Genomic DNA, 21,011 nt, shown 5'->3' with positions numbered 1-21,011 from the left:
CTCAGCCACTGGATTAAATATATATATATATATATATATATATATATATATATATATATATATATATATATATATATATATATATATATATATGTCGTACCTAGTAGCCAGAACGCACTTCTCAGCCTACTATGCAAGGCCCGATTTGCCTAATAAGCCAAGTTTTCATGAAATAATATTTTTTCGACTACCTAACCTACCTAACCTCACCTAACCTAACTTTTTCGGCTACCTAACCAAACCTAACCTATAAAGATAGGTTAGGTTAGGTTAGGTAGGGTTGGTTAGGTTAGGTCATATATCTACGTTAATTTTAACTCCAATAAAAAAAAATTGACCTCTTACATAATGAAATGGGTAGCTTTATCATTTCATAAGAAAAAAATTTGAGAAAATATATTAATTCAGGAAAACTTGGCTTATTAGGCAAATCGGGCCTTGCATAGTAGGCCGAGAAGTGCATTCTGGCTACTAGGTACGACATATATATATATATATATATATATATATATATATATATATATATATATATATATATATATATATATAATGTGTGTGTGTGTGTGTGTTCGTGAGTGTTCAATTGTTTGTGTGTATTTTTCATTAGTATTTTAATATTTTTGATCACTTGAATATTTTAGTGTGAGCACCTGGCATGATGCTAGTCGCATGTGCTGTATTGACCTCATTTGTTTGTTTTTATTATGTTTATAATATATTTCTCTGTACTTGCAGGTGTCTGCTACCATGGCGGCTACTACTTCTCCGTGAGTCTCCTCCCGCCACTCTTGTTCCTCTACCTCACTTTACACTGTAAAGTGTAAAGTGTAAAGTAAAGTGTAAAGTGTACTTTACACTTTTTCTAACTACCATTTTGGTTACAAAAAGCGGGTAACTACCTGGTAGTTACTTGGTTTTTTGTAACTACCGGGTACACTGTTGGGGTGAGTTACCGGGTAGTTAGTCAACTCACCACAACAGTTGCCTAACTACCCGGTATACTGTTGTGAACTACCGGGTTATCGCGAACAGAAGCATTAGGTGAAAGGAAACGTACTCAACCATTTTCTTTCCCGCCCGGGAATCGATCCCGGGATCTTTTTTTGAGAGTTGAGAACGAATCAGAGAAAAGATCTCTAACCCTGTCTATGTAGCACAGATGAAAATGTGTATATATATATATATATACACCTTTTTATTTACTGTCCTTCTCCTATAGCATCCCTGCCTTCTTTCTCATTCCCAGTCACCCCTCTCACTCTACCCCTCACCCCTCTACCACCTGTCGTCACCTCTCCGTGGAAACACATATCTTTCACCCCGGGTGTGACGGCTTAGCAAGGTTACACTCACCTAAACGTCCCACACCTTTCAGACGCAGGCAGCCTCTTGTAACAGCTCCCGGCCGCCTTGCTTCTCATCGTGCCTATTGTAGAAGTCATGTATGACGTTAGCCTCAATTACCTTCCCTTTCTGAGTTTTGTTGTCCTAAACATGTATTTATCCCACACTATAAATATTTTTTTATAAACTTAAACTAAAGATACTTAGACCAACACATAATTTTTAAGATATTTATCAGTGCAAAATTTCGGAGGGTAGAGCGGAGTGTGTGGGCATCTTCACTAATTATGTAGATAGACCTCTTGAGTTGCCACAACGGACAAAATAAGGGCAATTAAAACGATCAAAGCCAAGAAAAGCGACCTAATCTAACCGAACCACGCATAGAAAACGTGGTTCTTTGGGAGCAGCTATTTTTCATATTACTCCTTATTTTGTCTGTTGGGGGATTATAGCGTCAGAATACCTTGTACTCTGTAGCCCTTAACACAACCACCCACGGGATGGATACCGAGTGCATAATAAAGAAAGAATTATGTGAGAGGACAGGTTGTATTTTCAGGTTGTGAGGCTGGACGCGAGGCTTCGTGCTCCACTAGTTTCTTCCTGTGTTGGGTTTATTTGTTATTTTACATCTAAAATTGTAGGTTTTATTTTGGTTACCTTTGGTTTGGTTACCTTACTGGTTTTATTTAATATTACCCATTGATTAGGAATTTACTGTTTTTGTAATATGCAACTTTATTAACTCAGTTGTTTTCATTACCTATTTTCTATTGCATGCTCTCGTTTTCTGCTAAATGCGACCAGTTTTTGTTGCATTCACTATCAGTTCTCTAATTGATTAATTTAGTACTTGCTTTGCACTATATTCACCACTAGATCATTTTCTATGTTCACAATTCACATTTTAAGCTTCATAAATAACTAAGCTTCCGCTTCATGCGCAGCTTCATCTTTGCAATCATTCCTTTGAAGTAATATTGATGGGGTTTTATACGGTGTAGATTAACTTTCCATGGTTTACAAATTTTTTAATATAAGGTAATATATATAATTTTGTGTATAGTTAGGCCTAGTTGAGATTATATTCGACGGTTAGGCTTCATTGGCAATTATTTGTATTTATAGTACGTGGGTAGAACTTATACTGAAGCGCGATGCGAACATAGGAAGTTTGAACATCATCGATTGTGAGTGGTGTGAAGAGTGCTTTTAATTAATAAATAGGTAGTTTGACGGCTGGATTAACGGGCATTTGACCATTGTTCAAAAGTAAGGGCTGCTTTGTATATGGGGACGGGCTGGATGACGGGTTGACGTGGGTGAAGCATTTATACAAATGGTCTTCATTCTGATAAACTGGGGGTTTGAGAAGCAGTGATGCTGCTACAAGGCAGCCACCTCATCAACCTTCATCACGAGTGTTACCCTAACCCTGGGCAGCGTGTGCCTCATCACGTGGGGTTGTGGCCGCAGACTGACGGCGGTGGAGACAGAAACGTGTGGGCCATCCGTCAGTGTTGCAGACGGGCGTGTGTCACCACACCCCTCGCTTGACGTAATAGCATCCAGGTGCTTCATGCTGCTTCTCTCAACCTCTATCTCTCCCTCCACCTATATCTCTCTTCAGTGATGTGCGCTTATTAATGTATTTTCATATAAAACTGAGCTAAAATTCTAACTTATTAGAAAATGGCCACGTTTTAGGCATTTTTAAACCGACGAGCCATTTGTTTCGATCATGAAAATGAAGATGAGAGTTTACACCCGGGTTCCACATCATAGTGGCTTCCTGCTAGTGAAGTATTGCTGTGTTGTAGGCTACAGACTTGCACGCCACACCTCTCATACAGTTGTTAGTCTCTCCTCGTGTATAGTACAGTACTTGATTTTTCCTTTGCTACTTTGGTACTGTCCTTGCTCAAAATTATTATTATTATTATTATTATTATTATTATTATTATTATTATTATTATTATTATTATTATTATTATTATTATTATTATTGGTAGCAGTAGAATAAAAACCCACACATGTATTTATATATTTTATGTAAATATTTGAATTACACCAAGTCTTTCGCACTCTCCTGAGTGTATTATTGAGGTTAAACATTATAAGGTTATTATATTATATATACATTATAACGAGGTTATATATCGAGCACAGTATATGGCTTGGACGAAACTTTCATCTCAACGCCCAATATGGTGTGTGGGATCCTAGGTGGGATCCAGTCCTCTTGTTCCCGATCCGATCGTGTCTCCTCCATTCCCGCCTCCCGGCGTTGCCGTAATGTCGTCTAGGGAACTGTGATCACTTCTCCTTACTGTCATCCTGAGATTCTGAGGCCTGGAGAGTTACACACACACAAATCTCTCTCTCTCTCTCTCTCTCTCTCTCTCTCTCTCTCTCTCTCTCTCTCTCTCTCTCTCTCTCTCTCTCTCTCTCTCTCTCTCTCTCTCTCTCTCCCTCCCTTTTTTCATGTCAACACAATTTAGTTTTTCTATACAGTAATTAGTGTTCTCAGTGTCATATTTCCAGCTCGTCTCGCCTTACTTAAATTATTTTTCACTTTGGGTATTTCCTTTCCTTTTTTCGCCTTCTACTTTTACTTGTTCTTCTTAAGTGTGGTTCTTAACTTCTTATTATTCAAGTTCTTGTTCTTAATTCTTCTTATTTTTCAAATTCTTGTGCTTAATTTGTCTTTTAATCTAATTTTTGTTTGCAATTCTTCCTAGTTATCAGATTCGTCATATTAGTCAACTTCTAGATTTTATTTTTATTTTTCTTCTTTATTCTTATTTTAATTCTTATTATTCTAAATATTCTTGATAGTGTTTTTCTTACTCTTCCTCATTCTTGTTCTTAATTCTTATTTGTTAGTGTCCCCGCGGCCCGGTCCTCGACCAGGCCTCCACTCCCAGGAAGCAGCCCGTAGCAGCTGTCTAACTCCCAGGTACCTATTTACTGCTAGGTAACAGGGGCATCAGGGTGAAAGAAACATTTTTGCCCATTTGTCACCGCCTCCACCGGGAATCGAACCCTGAACCTCGGGACTACGAATCTGAAGCGCTGTCCACCCAGCTGTCAGGCACCAAGTACATTCATGTATCCTGTCTGAGGCACGGAAGCCCCCAAGTCACCATGCTGTTGTGTGTAGCCTAGGGCTAGGGGTTCGTAGACAGATATAGTCAGCCTAATGTCACTTAATCTCTTTATCTATACAAGAGAATGTCTTGTGTGTTTGTCTGCCAAGGGGGCATACGCTGGTAGAGGTCGGCCACATTGACCCTCTTCCCCCACCTCTCCCTTTATGAAATATCGGCTCCTACAGCGATTTTGATGAAATGTGAAATGGGGGATTTTTTATGTAGAATTCTTTTGAATAAAAACAATTTAATTTTTTCGTAATACATTTTCTGAAACAGAAAGACAGATAAGAAAGAATGAGAGAGAGAGAGAGAGAGAGAGAGAGAGAGAGAGAGAGAGAGAGAGAGAGAGAGAGAGAGAGAGAGAGAGAGAGAGAGAGAGAGAGAGAGACTGAGACTTTTAAGAATGGGCTCTAAGAGTATTCCTCAATGGGGCAGAATCTGATAGCCACTTAATTGGTGCCAGCATACCACAGGGAGGTGTGTGCTTAGTCCTTCGTTGTGGAATGTTTACTTCACTGATCTGTAATAACTTCACTCCTGAAGCTCAGGCCAACTTTCAGTAATATCTTCGTGGGGAAGTCGATGATAGGTCACAATTACAACTGACAAAACATAGGCAATGATGATGACAAGAGAGGATGATATTGCAAATCAGACAGGCATACAAATAAGTGGCAAAAAAATAGCGTTTAGTGACGAAGTAGACATGTTGGAAATTAAGTTTGACTTTTCAATGACGATGAAAAGTGACATGCTCACGATAAGTAAGCAAGGCAGCCAGGAATCTTACAGCCCTATGGTGCATCTCATACCTTCCTGACAGCAGGAGGGTTGTTAAACCTTAAAAGAAGAAGTTGGCTCCCATCTTAAGTATGCACTACTCTCCTGGGGTACCTGCCCTCCGTCATTCATTCAACCAATCGGGCTGGACCGGTCTGAATATCAGGGAACTTTAACACCATTAAGATATTTTGAACTTACTCTTATGCATAAGGTCAATATTCTCAAAGTTCCTCGCCTGGCCCAACTTAGTGAACAACCAGAAGTTGGCACCTGTAACACAAGGCATTCAGCCATCAACAGCCTCATGCTGGTATATCTTTCTCAAGAGCGTCACGCCATCAGCGACCATTCATTCCTAGGCTGATTCGTATCTGGAACCTGTTCACACAACACCTTGATACATGTGAACTCAGGTTCACCGACCATATCGCCTTTGATACAAAGTTAGCTCTTGGCTCATCCTGTTCTTTATATGAAAGTTACTTAGCATTAAAGTTTATTTATTCCTAATGAATTCATATAACAATCGCATCAAATAGATGTCTCTTGGGCTAGGCTTCAGATGAGCTGATGTAAGACAACAGTTCTTGTGTGCAACTTCTCTAGGGACATCACTGACATTACGAATGGACCCGCAGTCGTAGTTTACGAAAGAAAAAAAGGGGGGCATGTTACGGGAAGTTGGAAGAGAGGGAAGAAAATTGGGGGGGAAGAAGGAGAGGGAGGAAGAGGAAAGAAAAAGGGAGGATAAGGAAGAGAGGTGAGAGAGTATCTATAAGGTGTGAAGGATTGAAGAAATTGTTTATGTAATAATCTAAGATGAGGTCTGATAAAGACCTTTTGTGCCCTCTGTAATGCTTTTGCGCTACCGCTCACAGGATGAGTATGGGGTGCACAATAAACTAGCCGCCTTCGGCGGCAACAATCAATCAAATGAAGGATGGAGAGGAGGGGGGAACAGACACCCGGGCACTGTTGGGTACTCCATTTAGTATAATATATAAGATTGGAAATAGATTCCGTTCTTGTAAAATTTACGAATACAAGCACGGCAACATATACAGTAATAGAACTTCATGTAAACTGCACGTGCCATCAAGAAGATATAAAAGAACTAGTTCACTGGGAAAACAGCACTTGTTATTTTTAAAGTATTACTGTGAAAAAGATGGCTTGTTACAAGTAATCATCAGTTGAATGGGATTCCCATTGAATGAGATATGTTGAGAATTTACCCAGGCTCATCCCTGAGACACATCCTTGTGGACCAAAGAGCCAAAGCTCAACCCCCGCAAACACAACTAGGTGAGTACATGACAATGTACGAAAGAGTACCCAGAGCATAGGCTCGAATTCCCCTCACGGCCCCTACTAATTTTCTCATTGATACATCACATGATTTCTTTGCGCATATGACGACGTAGACCCAATGACATGAAGTTCCTGCACAAGTTTTGTTTTTCCCCATAAAGGTACCGCCACGGTAGGATATTCGTAGGTGGGATCCAGGAATATCTCACTTAATATATCTCGTCTATGTAGCCCCGTGCTACATGGCAGTCCCCCCTAATGATATGCCCAATATGTTCCCCCAATTTATTAATGGGGGAACATTTGAGTCTTTGTTCATCAGTCACCCTTGGAGCAAGGGTGACTGACTACCACTAGGCTACCGTGCACGCAACCTGCGGCAGGGAATAACCCGCCTAGGCAGACGCAGCCCCCCGTCCTCTCCCTCCCTCTGAGTTCTCGGCGTCAAATTACCTTTTATTAGTTTACATTATGGTTTTTCTCAGCTCGTTGCGCCGTGATGAACAGTTTCCTTGTGTTCACAGGTTCTTTGTCTCCTTGTTTTCTTTCGCTCACCTGCTTTGTTCATGCCAATTGTTTCCTGTATATACAATATATATTTTTTTATCATGGTACAACTTACGTATAGTGTACCGTCCACGGGCTACGACGGATGGACGACCCATTAACAGTAACTCCTGCCAGCACGTCATGGACGGCGTTCATAATAAAATATTAGCCAGAGTAGCAGTCTTGACACATTAAAGTGTCTCATAAATGTACGCAAATCCACTAACCAGATGGACCATCCGCTTGAATCATCTTAAGACTCTTTAGTGCTAACTAAGATTTTTACTAATTACAATATTCAAAAAATCCCTGGGATTGTTGCAGTAATATTTAGAGAAGGAAACATTAAAAGTACCCAGAGTTAGGGTCCCATTAATCTGACAACCGCTGACAGTTAACTTAATGGAAACTGTTAAGAGTACTCAGTCGTAAAGTTTCAGGTATACAAGAACATGTTTCACGTATAATAAGCTACTTAACCAATACAGCTTTGCAACTTTAAGGGCATATATGCTTTTGCTAACTCATCAGTTCTATCATGCATGTGTTTCCAGGCCAATATCGACCGGGAGTCATAGGAGGCAGACTGATTCCATAATTAGTGATTATTATATATGTGCCATGTTTCACATCCGTTACAGTTATGTCTTGAGGTGTTGAGTGAAAACTGGGATAAGTCACTTAAAAAAGACGTGTCAACTCTGGGTACATATTCTTGTTTGAGTGCAGGAAGTGTGAAAACATTTGTCTGAAGAGTGATGGTCCAGTTATTTGACGACCTCCCCACTGAGAATCTGAGTCGTCTCTCGTTGTTACAAGTGCACTTCCGGCAGCACCAGTGGAATGGTGTGGGGAACCATCATTGTCTATGGTTTGTGAGAGGGCGCGACCAGTTGCCAAGACATCAATCATACTTCAAATCGAAGCATTTGTATTGCGTGGCAGAACAATTATGATTGCACACTCTTAAGTGTGTGTGAGCCATCTGAAGTGTGTGTAGTAGAAGCTAGGCACTTGAGGGAGTAGATGACGTGAGTTAACTAGCCGGGAAGTAGGGAGTGAGCCAGGCCCTAAAGTGGGCCTTGATTGTCTACTCTACGGAGGAGGGATCTGACGTCCCTCTTTCTCGTCCGCTTTTTCCTCCTCCGCTTATTTTTTCTGTTTATCTTCTCCTACCCATCTTGTATTTAAATTTCTGGGCGTCCTTTCAATAATCCATTACCTTATTTCGCCGGTTTTTGGTACAGTTTCCTTAAAGAAAAAAGTGTCTGGCATTATCTTTTTTTTTTTTTTTTGACATGGATATTCCTGCGCGGGCCCTAAGCCTCTGGCTGGCCCACTATTGGCATTATCGTCATTCAATTATTAGTATTAATGTTTCATCATTAGTTAGAGTTTAGTGTTGAAGCTCTTCTCCCTAACCATTCAATAGACTCTACTTGTTACTGTACGCTCTGACTTACACATGCCCTTATGGGTCATACATAAACATTGAGTGCTCGTCGTTAATACCCGGCGAACGTCAACACTTCTTAAACTTGCCAACGTTTTGTATTATTTCTGCAAAGAGGGTAGAAATAGCCTAAACTACTCTATCCATTTGAGATGTATCTTATTGTCTCAATAAACATACTTGAAGTTATTTCTGAAAAAAGTGAGCCGCACCTTTTTCAGACTAAAACCATAAACAACCATCTTCCATTATCGTGTAATATCTAATATGCTGAATTATTGTTAGTATTAACAAAATGACTTACCTTCAATATGTAACATAGTACTTTTCATGGAAGTTACGGCCCAAGAAGTTTGTTGATAGCTTCTGTTATAATTTATTACAAGGTGTGTGCAGATAAGTTGTAAAAGCTGATGTAAACTATCCAGAGGTTAGATTCAGACGTTTTGTGCCCGCCCCTCTATAACCCTTGTGGCCTATACCACCCATAGGATGAATATGGGGCGCCGCCGCCGCCGCTGGCAACAATGACTAAAACGTTTATCATGTCACTGCTTTACTTGTGCTGTTTACTGCCCACCACCTCGCGTGTCCTCGCCTCTTTAGTCTAGGTCATTTATTTTGCACTCCATATATACTCATGAGGGTAGTTGAAAAGGTTACAGAGACACATAATGGGCTCAGGAACTATATCCAAAATTTTGATAAGCTAACCAAGTTACAGCGCTAATTAGCAAGTTATATACTTTGTTAACAAATACATCAACAGTCTCTTCACAGTTTATTAAACTAACATCACTGTGACCTTGAGTCACATTAATACAAGTCGTAAAGAGTTTGTTAGTCGAGCTGGTGGTGTTGTTTTAGATTCAGCTACTCGGAACAAAATTTCCATGTAGCACGAGCTTTAGTGAGCCTGTAATAGTGGAGCTAATTACATACAATTATAATTTGCCTATCATGCACCCCATACCCATCCTGTGGGCAATGGTGAAAAGGTAGTCACCTACAGTTACCAAACTGGAGATAATTGGATAACATTTCTGGTAGATCATTATGATTAAGTACTTAGATATTTCTTGACCATTTGTGATAAGTTATCTATAAATTCATATATTATTTCGCATTGCATTACTATGTGATGAAGGTGTGAGAATAATTTATAAGTTTTATACTTACAACAGTCTTAACCAAGCAGCTGTACAAGAATTTTGCCCCAAGAGTGTAACACTTATATGCGGTGCTTACTATATTAACCTGCAATGTTAATTGGGATTCTTGAACTGTTATTTGCCTATTTGTACTCACTGAATTTGTGCGCCCCTTGAGGGACTTGAAGTAGAGGGGGGTAGAAATAGCCTAAGTTACTGTATCCCTTTGAGATGTATTTATTTCTTGTCTCAATAAATATACTTGAACTTGAACTTGAGTAACATCTAGTAACAAAAATCACGTCTGCTGATTTTACTGGATGATCCATAGATGGCTCTTCTTGCATGATAGTGTGGTGAGTGATGGAGTAGCTAGTGTAAATTTAACTTTGTCTTTGATCTACCATTAGGTTTTCTTGAAGTTCTTGTTCTATTATTGTTCTCAGGGCCAACCATAGGCCAACTCTTTCATTCTCGACTCACTATCGGGGATCCCAGGCATGATTCACGGGGCGGGACAGAAATGGTTGGGCACGTTCCCTTTAACCAAATACCTCCTGTTCACCTAGCAGTAAGTGAACGTTTTGTAAGTGAGCAGCTGCTTGCTTGTCGTGAACAGGGGGCTCCCCAGTCTGCGGGCAGTGCTTATATAACCTCGGCTCGTTGCGCGCGCAGCTTGGGCGGTTAGATTCGGCTCCCAGACATACGTTTTCCTTCCCCTCAGAAAATCCACCGCTTTTTTTTTGGGGGGGGGGGGGGAAGCAGTGTTCTTATCCGGGAGTTAGTCAACTGTTGTGGGGTTCCATCATGGGCAGGGTCAGTAGTTCGATCCCTAACTGTATGTACGTAGTAACGTGGGATTGGTGTAGCGTGCTCAGTGCTCCTGGGCCCCACCTCTTTATTAACTATCAGAACCATTATCATAAGTTTCTATAATATCCCTGCTAGGAGAATGCCTGCCTCAGATTATCTCAGATCTTAAGCCTTCCCTGCCCGCAAACTTCCTTGTATCAAAATGAAACTCAAGACCTTGAAGCCATAAATAAATTAATTAAGGACTAATTCTGTGAATTACGTCACCACCAGCAGATTCGCAGGTCTCTGCCCCTATGGGCAAGTTGAAGAGGTTGATATATATACATGGTCCAACAGTGTCGGTCACCTTGGGGTTGGAGGGAAGAGAGAGTGCATCGAATTTCCTTAATGTCTTAAAGGTTTGATTTAGGTCTTTCCGTAGGTGCGCTTCTTCAAACCAAACATGTTCTCACTTTTGAGTCTTTCTTCGTAGTTTATTTTTCAGTGACTATTAATTTAATCGTCCTTCTCTGCAATCTCTCGAGCTAGTTTTTATTCTTTGTGATTATGAAAAAAATGTAGTCTGTTCCATGTGAGGTTTGACAGGCTCATAATACATACAGTACATATATATAATCACATAAAAGGATCTGTCAAAAATTGATCGTATGTTTTGGGCCCGTTGTGGGCGTAAATCCATTTATTTGATCTAGTAGTCTTGTATTGTGAAAGCTGGGTGAATTATCTCCAGTCATCAAGGCAAATAGGGGGACATTCGACAAGCCGCCGGCTTCTTGTCCTCGTCGAGGCCACTAGTGTTAGTGGCCCTCACGTAAAATCAGGCAAAAATCTTTGCGCGCGCCCTCTAAAACTTACAGACATTTCTCATGCTTGAATTTATCCACAGAACGGAAGTAGATGGCGGCCAGAAGTGTGCTTGGAGTGCCAGTGCCAGGGTTGGGTTGAGGTGTGTGAGCGGGAGGAGTGCCTCGACCCCCACTGCCAACAAGACCAGATCTTGTACCACCATCCCCAACTCTGCTGCCCTCGATGTCTTCCCCCACCACAGCCCTGCCTCGCTGGAGACACCATATATAAGGTAAACCACTCAGGTGTGCTTGGACGTGAAAACTCACACCCCAGAAGTTTCGTGATGGTCGAATCCACTCGACCATCACGACCAGTCATGATGGTCGAGTGGATTAGGTGTCCTGTACACCAGATGCTTAGTGCTCCTGGTAGTATGGGTTTGAGTCACTTCTGGGGTGTGAGTTTTCAGTTGCATGTATGCCTGGGGAAGGGAAGGGAAGGGAACTATCAGAGGGGAAAAGCGCCAAGCCATTGGGACTATATAGCACTGGGAAGGGGTCAGAATAAGGACTTTGGGATGGGACGGGGGGAAGGAGTGGTGCCCAACCACTTGGAAGGTCGGGAATTGAACGCCGACCTGCATGAAGCGAGACTGTCGCTCTACCGTCCAGCCCAAGTGGTTGGGCACTATATATATATATATATATATATATATATATATATATATATATATATATATATATATATATATATATATATATATATATATATATATATACACATATAATATATATATACATATAATATATATGCAGACTTTACTTAATTATCTAATACCAATTTATAATAATAATAATAATGTTTATCCAGGTAAGATACATACATACTGTACATACAAGAGATTTTACAAAATTGGATAGATTTATAGATAGAGCTAGTACATACAATGCTTAAAGCCACTATTATGCAGAGCGTTTCGGGCAGGAAAAACATTAATGACTAAAACTTAATACTAATTGAGTGTAAAGAATATAATGTGTTGAGAACAAATAAAAATAAAAACAAAAAAGGGGGGAACATGGCTGAAAAAGCAGCACAATTACAATTAGGTCGATAAACAGCGTTGTTTAAAAAAACAGACATGGGTTGACAATAGAGGGATAAGGTAGGTTACAGGGAATTTATTAGGTAGTGCTTCGTTTTTATCTTAATAAACTGGTTGAGAGAGGTACAGTCTTTAACATGATTGGGAAGGTCATTCCACATTCTGAGTCCCTTGATCTGTAGAGCATTTCTAGTTTGATTAAGTCGTACTCTTGGAATATCAAAACTATTTGTTTCTGCTGTGGTGCTCATGGGTTCTGTTACATTTATTTTATTATAGTTACAGAGTAAGAGCTAAGGTTGTTGTATGTGATACTACTGGTGTAAGTCTAGTATTTTCCATCTTTCAGAATGGGGAGGTGTGGTTTCCAGCGGAGTGTGAGCAGTGTCGCTGCATTAATGGCACCGTGTCATGTGGACGTAAGCCTTGTGGTGCTGCCACCTGCAGGGAGGGCCAAGTGGCACTGCAGCTGCCAAACCAATGTTGTCCGGAGTGTGTGCCACTTGGGCGTAAGTACTGCCTATACAGTATGGGTTATAAACAAGCAAATACTTCATTCATTTGTTACTTGCTATTAGTTTTTAAATTTTTTCATTATACAGTATTACCATTAACTGACAAACATACTTGCTATTATATAAATCACAGTACAGTACTGTACTTTAGATATCCTTTGAATACTTTGCCAGGATCATGCAAAGTTGGTGAGACAATACATCCTGATGGAGATTTGTGGTCACCAGTAGCATGTTCACAGTGCCAGTGTCGCAATGGTCGAGTACAGTGTTATGTGGCACACTGTCCCCGCCTCACCTGTCCTGCCAACCACACCCTTGAGATCGCTGAGGGGTCCTGTTGTCCTTCTTGTGAAGGATCACCGTGTGTTGCCAAGGGAATGGTATATGGAGTGAGTATTGCTGTATAATTATGATTACTATAAATTCATACCTATACTAGTTATGCATTGCAAATTAATAGCGTTTCTGCCTAAAATGCTAAGCATGTTAGTGGCTTTGCAAGAATGTAAGAACACCGACATGATGTACTCTCACAACCCAATGTAAATTCTAGTACTGTATATAAATAAATAAATAAATAAATAAATATATAAATAAATAAATAAATATATAATTATTTTCATGTAGTCCTCAGAGCAGTGGCAGGAGGGTGCTTGTAGGAAATGTGTGTGTGTAGCTGGACGAATACATTGCCAGGAGGTGGAATGCCCGAAGCTTGAGTGCCAACCTCACGAGGAGCCACACACTGTAGAAGGTGCCTGCTGTCCCAAATGTGTTAAAAAACAAGGTGAGTAACAGTAGTATTAGTGACCATATAATAGCAGTAATATTTAAGATCATGTAATTTATTTATCTATGTTTGGTAGTTTCATATCAAAATAGCAGCATGTTTCCTTATGAAGAAGTAGGTAAGCATGTAATTGAATCAAGATGCAACTTCTATAATCAATGCAATATCTGGAATTTCCTATGATCCTGGCAGTTAACACCTATTGACAAAGTTATACATATAATGCACGTGTAACCCACCAGGAATCTAATCACACACAACCCTCATACCCCTGCTGTTAAATTTGATGCCCTTGAACACATATACAATCTACCGACTGAAAGGAATATCATATAGATATACATCATATACAATGGTAACACACTTCAGATTTTTGTAAGGGTCAATAATTAGATATCCACATTAGAAATTGAATTGTTAGCAATCCCGAACCTCAACATCATTGAAAACATTACTATTGATAGTTTAATTATCTTTAAATTGTTAGCCTCATTTATTGCTCTTAGCAAGTTGCAAACAAACTGTAACCTGCATGTTGCTAAAGCCAGACATAGCTGCACATGCATGCATGTTTAATAAAAGATTCAAAGGTAAATTGGTGTAGATACCCTCATGCTCATGATAAAGTCAATGCCCGTACTAGCCTTACAGTAAATAAAGTTAATGGTGAATACTGTATAATTTTGGGCTATCAGACATGCCTAAAAGGTGTCAGCAGGAAGGGAACTATCAGGAGAAAGTGCCAAGCTATTACGACTATATACAGTAGCACTTGGAAGGGATCAGGATAAAGATTTGGGATGGGACGGGGGAAGGGAATGGTGTCCAACCACTTGGATGGTCAGGGATTGAAAGCCAACCTGCATGACATGAGACAGTTGCTCTACCGGTCAGCAGGAGGGCATTCTCGGATGAATTTGAAGTGAGCAGATGAGCTCAAACTGGAACTAGCAGACCCACTGTCTATCATAATTCAATGAGTCAAACACTTGTATGGAGCAAGTAACAAAATCAGTAAACTGGTACATCAAGTCAAATGTAGTTTGAAGACACGGACAGGGTCACACACTAGAACATTACATCCTAGATTGGGACTGAGCCATTTAGAGATAAAAGAGAAAGATCTAAGTTAACATTGGTTGAAATAACACATCATCTTTATTATTATGATTCCTGAAATTATTGCATTCTATTTACCACATTTTGCTTCTGATAGATACAGCCAATGAAAGAAAATTACAAGTTAAGTTGGCATTGAATTTCATAGCTAGCTCATCAAGATTGTAACTTGCTTAGCTAAATGAATTGTGGGATTCAGTCCCTGAGCCCATTATGTGCCTCTGTAACACTTTCCATTACTTCCCTCAAGATGGGTGTGGGGTGCATAATAAATTAACTAAACTAAACTCAGAACCAACTCTTGTGTCACTCAGTATATAAACTGCAGTACAGCAGTTATGTTATCTTCTTATAACCAGTGTTAAAAGTATTGTCTAAAGGACTTAGATCCTATGTGTAATATTACATTATTATATACAGATGTTGTGCAGACAATGGTTTTGATACCAGCAAAGATATTATGATTAAATACAATGTATATAACAGTTGGAAAAAGTGTCTCATACATAGAATTTAAACGTTTTTCTGTCTTAACCTTTTTCTGATCAATAAAATTATATATTTTTATGGTTAAACTAGGCTGGTGTTTGTTGGAGAGTGGCAGCCGCATGTCCCCAGGCCAACTCTGGAACACCACTGACTGTGAGCTGTGTGTATGCAGAGAGGCACAAGTCATATGCAACCAGGTGTGTAAGAAACATATTATGCATAAATACTATACATATTAATTGTATAGAAAATAAAAAAGAAAGTACTGTACAATAGAGTATATTTATTTATTTGTTTACATTCAAGAAAGTACAATAGGTTGTGAAAGTACTGTACATATTTTTGATGATTAAGTGGTACATTCTTGCAAAGCCACTAACACACATATTCATTACTGTATATCCTTCTGTTTGGTGTAAATAGTAGATTGTTTAGAAGACAGTGATCTCTCAGATTAAATTCTGCTGAAAAGATACAGTGCAGTATATATAACAGAATATAGCAGGAGGGAGTTTTATTCTGTCAGAAATAGTAGCTGAGTGGCTCTTATGTCCCATCTTCTTAAGAGGCAAGAGCTGGGTGGCTCTTATGTCCCATCTTCTTAAGAGGCAAGAGCTGGGTGGCTTTTATTTCCCCTCTTCTTAAGAGGCAAGAGCTGGGTGGCTCTTACATCCCCCTCTTCTTAAGAGGCAAGAGCTGGGTGGCTTTTATGTCCCTCTCTTCTTAAGAGGCAAGAGCTGGGTGGCTCTTACATCCCCCTCTTCTTAAGAGGCAAGAGCTGGGTGACTCTTATGTCCCCTCTTCTTAAGAGGCAAGAGCTGGGTGGCTCTTACGTCCCCTCTTCTTAAGAGGCAAGAGCTGGCTGGCTCTTACGTCCCTTCTTCTTAAGAGACAGTGTATATTGTTTTCCAAAGAGACAGTGTATATTGTTTTCCAAAGAGACAGTGTATATTGTTTTCCAAAGAGACAGTGTATATTGTTTTCCAATTACTTTTAATCTTATGCTGTTTGTGATATTTGTTTGAAAGATTCTGGAAATTATGACCTTTAAAATTTGTCATGTAGGTTTTCTTTTTTCTTCTTTTTTTTAGAATAGCACAAATTGACAGAAAAAATGCAAATAAAACAGTAGCAATCTGACTTCAACCCTATATTTAAACTTGCAAGTCATATTTTTATGACTTTTTTCTAAAAATATATACTGTTCAGTATATAGATAATGTATGGTATGTATCACTGTATATGTAGATAGTAGGTCACAGTAACATGGCTGAAAATTAGACACCCAAACCACACATTTGAAAATAAAGGAAGTGACAATATTTTGGTCAATCCTGTATCATTATCAAGTCATGCAAAGAAAGAGTGGTAGAGAAAGTCAATATATATATATATAAGGTAAGAGGTGAAAGGTAAGAAGTAAGAAATAAATAATAAGAGTTAATAGGCATAACAAAAACTGCTCTAACCTTCCAAACAAATGTGATCTGACTTTGCTATTATTTGTTGCTTTTAGATTCAGCTACTGGGAACAAAATGTTCCAAGTAGCACAGGCTATGGTGAGCCCATAGTGGGCCTACCTGGCACAGAAGCGGGGCTGTAACTGTTGATCTGACTTAGCTTTAACCTCTCTAGGCGCTCTTTTCTTTTTCTTGTGTTGCTATCTCTTTTGCCGCTATTTCACTTCATTTGTTTTGTTATTCGGCCTTTTGTAGTTGTTATGCCTATTAACTCCTACTGTATGCATGGTTTACTGTATTTCTTACCTTCTCAGCTTTCACCTCACATTCTTACCTTATGAATTGACTCTCTCTTCAACTCTTTCTTCAAATGACTTGTCAAAGGACGGGCAGAACTATCATCACTTCCTTTATTTTCGGATGTGTTGGTTGGGTGCCTACTGTATTTATCATTTTTAACAACAATTAATATTTCATGCAAGATACTTATAGACAGTTTAATGAAAATATATAATTTATAATGCTTCCAAAGCATTTAATTTTCTAATATTAAATGCTAGCCATGTGCTAGCCATATGCTGTATTGTGACTACCAATTTTTTGTCAACTACCATTCAAGCTGTCATTGCAATCAATCTTATATTGTTTCTGCTGTATTGTGCCTACCAATTTGTTGTCAACTACCATTTTAAGCTGTCATTGCAATCAATCATAGCTACCTATGTGCTTTAATATACTGTACCTATAATTTTCTCTCATCTTTTTTTTCATTCCATGTAATCTGTTATCATTTTTTGTCTATAAATTTTGCAAGTATTTACCTCCTTAAAATTTTCTTAGATTAAGGACCTGCCCAAAACGCTGCGCGTGCTAGTGGCTTTACAAGACTGTAATTACCATATTTGTATCCTCACATTCCTTATGTACATTCTTGTATATGCATAAATAAATAAAATAAATAAATAAATAAATATTGACCTAAATTTGGCAAGAAATCTATGTACATTATGTTGTTGATTGTAGATGGAGTGTGGTGGTGACGAGTGCGCCCCCGGGGAGCAGCGAGTGACCCGACCTGGAGCCTGTTGTCCTGAGTGTTCCATTAAAAAGGGAGTCTGTTTCCATGATGGTACTTTGCGAGAGGTCAGTTCAACTGTTCACAGGACTTCCTTGCAACACTTCTTATGATATTTAAAACATCTAATATAATTGTTGAGAGAGAATATATCTGTATGCTCATGGCTTATACAGTATATATAGTGCATGTGCTAAAACATATTGATACTGAAAATTTCTTTAATACAATACTTGTTATTATATAGTATATTTTAGTCTAATAAGGTTTTCCTGTCTTTCCATCACACAGAATGGAGAGGCATGGAGTTCTGGGGATTGCCACATCTGCTCATGTGTTTCTGGTACTGTAACATGTTACCAGCCTTCTTGCCTTCCATGCTCATTTGGCCTAGTGCCTGTCAATCAAAATTCAGAACACTGTTGTCCTGAGTGCCAGCCCCTAACCTGTCCTGCAAACTGCCTCATTTGTTATCCCAGCATGGGGGAGATTATGTGTAAAGCTTGTGAAGATGGGCATTACCTCGAGGATGGCAAGTGTGTCAAGATGTGCAGTGAGGGAAAGTTTCAGCAGGGTGCAGAGTGTGGGACATGTCACCCAACGTGCTTCACCTGCTCGCAGGCTACCAGGTTTCACTGCACAAAGTAATTAGGCACTGTCATTTTTAGTTGACTCAATATTAACATATCTTTGTATTTAAAATTTGCTTTTAAAGACTATAATTTTTATAAATATATAATCCACCTTGTTAAATTTTTTAAGAATTGCCAGTAGTTGGCTCCCATTATCACATCTGTACAAAGATCTTTAAAGTACAGTGTATTTCTTTTCTTTTCTTGCCAATTACATAAGTTTTGGTTATCTGGAGCTAAATTATATACATCAATGTTAATATATTTTCCTACCTACTTTTCATCTAATAAATCACCATAGCCTAAAGTTCCATTACAATATAAACCTAAAGTTCCATTACATAATATAAACCTAAAGTTCCATTACATAATATAATGTACTTATACAATAATTAGTCTAATTATGTTAATTGTGGCTTGAAACACTTACAGATGTTCTGCCAAGGAGCTGCTGCGTGAGGGTGAGTGTGTAAGAGACTGTGGCCGAGGGTTCTACTCTGAGGGTGGGGCATGCCTTCCTTGCCACTCCTCCTGCAGCGAGTGCTCAGGACCAGCAACCGACCAATGCCAGGTGTGCCCCAGTAAGACCTTCCTTCATGCTGGCATGTGTGTTGACAACTGCCCTGCGGGGCATTATGCTAGGTAGGTTGCTTGAGATGTTAAACGTAGTATAGTAACTTCACTACTTCTCTGGGGGGAGCCCCTTTGGCTCCCCTGAGCTATCCAGGCTGATATATATATTATTATTAGACTTTGGCATCAGTGTGAATGAAGTTCTAAGCCTACCGGGGACCACGAGCCAGAACTTGGCCCTCTCAGAGAGGCACTAGGAGCAATGGCCTATAGAAATGCACATGTGTGTGGAGCATTATATGTCTGCCATCGACCGAGCTAGGCACCCAGAAAGGTAGGTGCCCAAAACAAACCCTTTATCTGGTTAAAACTACTACAGAAAACTAACAAGTAAGCAGAACTCCAATTGAAAAACGAGCAAATAAGCATGATGTCACACTTGCCGTGCCGCTTGTCTGCACAGCTCCCACCCCCCCCTCTGTGGGAGAGGGAATAGGGAGCCCCAGATCCATCGCACCGGCTATCCACCAGTCAGTTCAAGGCTGGATGTCAAAACATGCGAAAAACCCCGCCGACCAAGAGGGAGGGAGAGTTGCCAGGGAGCCTCCAGGTCTTCCCCAGAAAATGGCATTTCATTACATTCAATGATGGTTTTCTGGGGGAACCCCTTTGGCTCCCCAGAGCTACCTACCCAAAGCCAAGGACAAAAGAGGGACAAACCCGGGAGGCAGAAACCCCGCACCTAAAAACCCCAAAGCAAGACAACAGGTAACACCAAAAGGACCTCGCGGACAACCCAGGAGACCCGAACTTCAGAACAAGGACAAAGGGATCCCAGGGCAACTCGAAGCTCGTCCAGGGCCACAGAGGCCATGGCATGCAGGCAAGGGCTGAGAGCCACAACCGGACACAAGAAGATGCACCCCTGACCAAAACCAATCAAGCAACATCCCCTGGAACCCCTTTGGAAAAACAGCCGACCCAACCTCGCTAGAAAAAGAAGAACAGCTGCAACCAACAAATCTAACACCAGAACCCAAAGGAGCAGAAACTTCGGAGGAATAATCTGGAACCGAAGGGGCCACAACCAGCCGAGGGAAAGAGATAAGAGCATTGTGTCCAAAGACCAGCATGGCTCTGGTGGCATATGAGCAGGTTATCTTGAGATGATTTCGGGGCTTAGCGTCCCCACGGCCCGGGGGCATTAAGTGATAGGAAATGTGCCCAACCATTTCTGTCCTGCCCAAACCCAAAACTATCAATTGTGAGTTGAGAACAAATCCGATTGTACTACTGGGACCCTCAACGCGTGCATTATTCCTAAGGATTTTTTACTACAGCTATATTTTGTGCTTCAGCTCTGTCTTCACATTTGTCTTTGGTGGGTAAGAAATTCCATTGGTTTATTACCCTATGGGAGACAAAATATCATACTTTGTCTGTCCTAAAACTGCATTTGGGTGAGCTTGAAAGTGCTGCCTCTTGTGGGACTAATATTAAACCTTTTGAAGAAGTGGTCCTTCTTTTGTTTAGTATTTTAAAAGTTGCAGTGAGATCAGCCTGTCTTATCTTCTCTGATGTGTTGTTAGTCTTAATGTCCTCAGTCTTTCCTGGTTTGAAAGTTCACTTAGTTCTAGTATGATTTTCATTGATCTGCACTGAATTCTTTTAAATGTGATAACACATTTTTGTATATGAAGTGTCCATACTAGGATACAGTAATCCAAGTGAGAGTATACAATAAATTTGTGCATCTGAATGACCATTTTTCTTTTTCTTTAAGTGAAAATTTATTTTAATTATTCTTAGGTTTTCAAATCCTTGGTGAGCAGCTTTCAATGTCTGGTGGACTATTACTCTGAAGTCTTTTCTTTTTTCGATCTATTGCGAGGCTG

General features: G+C 39.9%; 1 protein-coding gene across 3 annotated transcripts in view; it reads left to right on the top strand.

Annotated features, from left to right (window-relative positions):
- LOC123766080 (extracellular matrix organizing protein FRAS1) overlaps nucleotides 1-21,011 on the top strand; it is a 368,121-nt gene that overhangs the window by 286,198 nt on the left and 60,912 nt on the right. For all 3 annotated transcript variants that reach the window (XM_069301124.1, XM_069301135.1, XM_069301113.1), the window contains exons 3-11: nucleotides 736-767; nucleotides 11,452-11,643; nucleotides 12,809-12,968; nucleotides 13,149-13,366; nucleotides 13,605-13,764; nucleotides 15,466-15,572; nucleotides 17,860-17,979; nucleotides 18,203-18,555; nucleotides 18,976-19,185. In XM_069301124.1, the coding sequence (XP_069157225.1) occupies nucleotides 736-767; nucleotides 11,452-11,643; nucleotides 12,809-12,968; nucleotides 13,149-13,366; nucleotides 13,605-13,764; nucleotides 15,466-15,572; nucleotides 17,860-17,979; nucleotides 18,203-18,555; nucleotides 18,976-19,185 (1,552 nt within the window). The remainder of the gene's footprint in view (nucleotides 1-735; nucleotides 768-11,451; nucleotides 11,644-12,808; nucleotides 12,969-13,148; nucleotides 13,367-13,604; nucleotides 13,765-15,465; nucleotides 15,573-17,859; nucleotides 17,980-18,202; nucleotides 18,556-18,975; nucleotides 19,186-21,011) is intronic.

This window comes from Procambarus clarkii, chromosome 5 (genome assembly GCF_040958095.1).
Source record: "Procambarus clarkii isolate CNS0578487 chromosome 5, FALCON_Pclarkii_2.0, whole genome shotgun sequence".
Taxonomy (NCBI): domain Eukaryota; kingdom Metazoa; phylum Arthropoda; class Malacostraca; order Decapoda; family Cambaridae; genus Procambarus; species Procambarus clarkii.
This window is presented reverse-complemented; position numbering and strand designations above follow the sequence as displayed.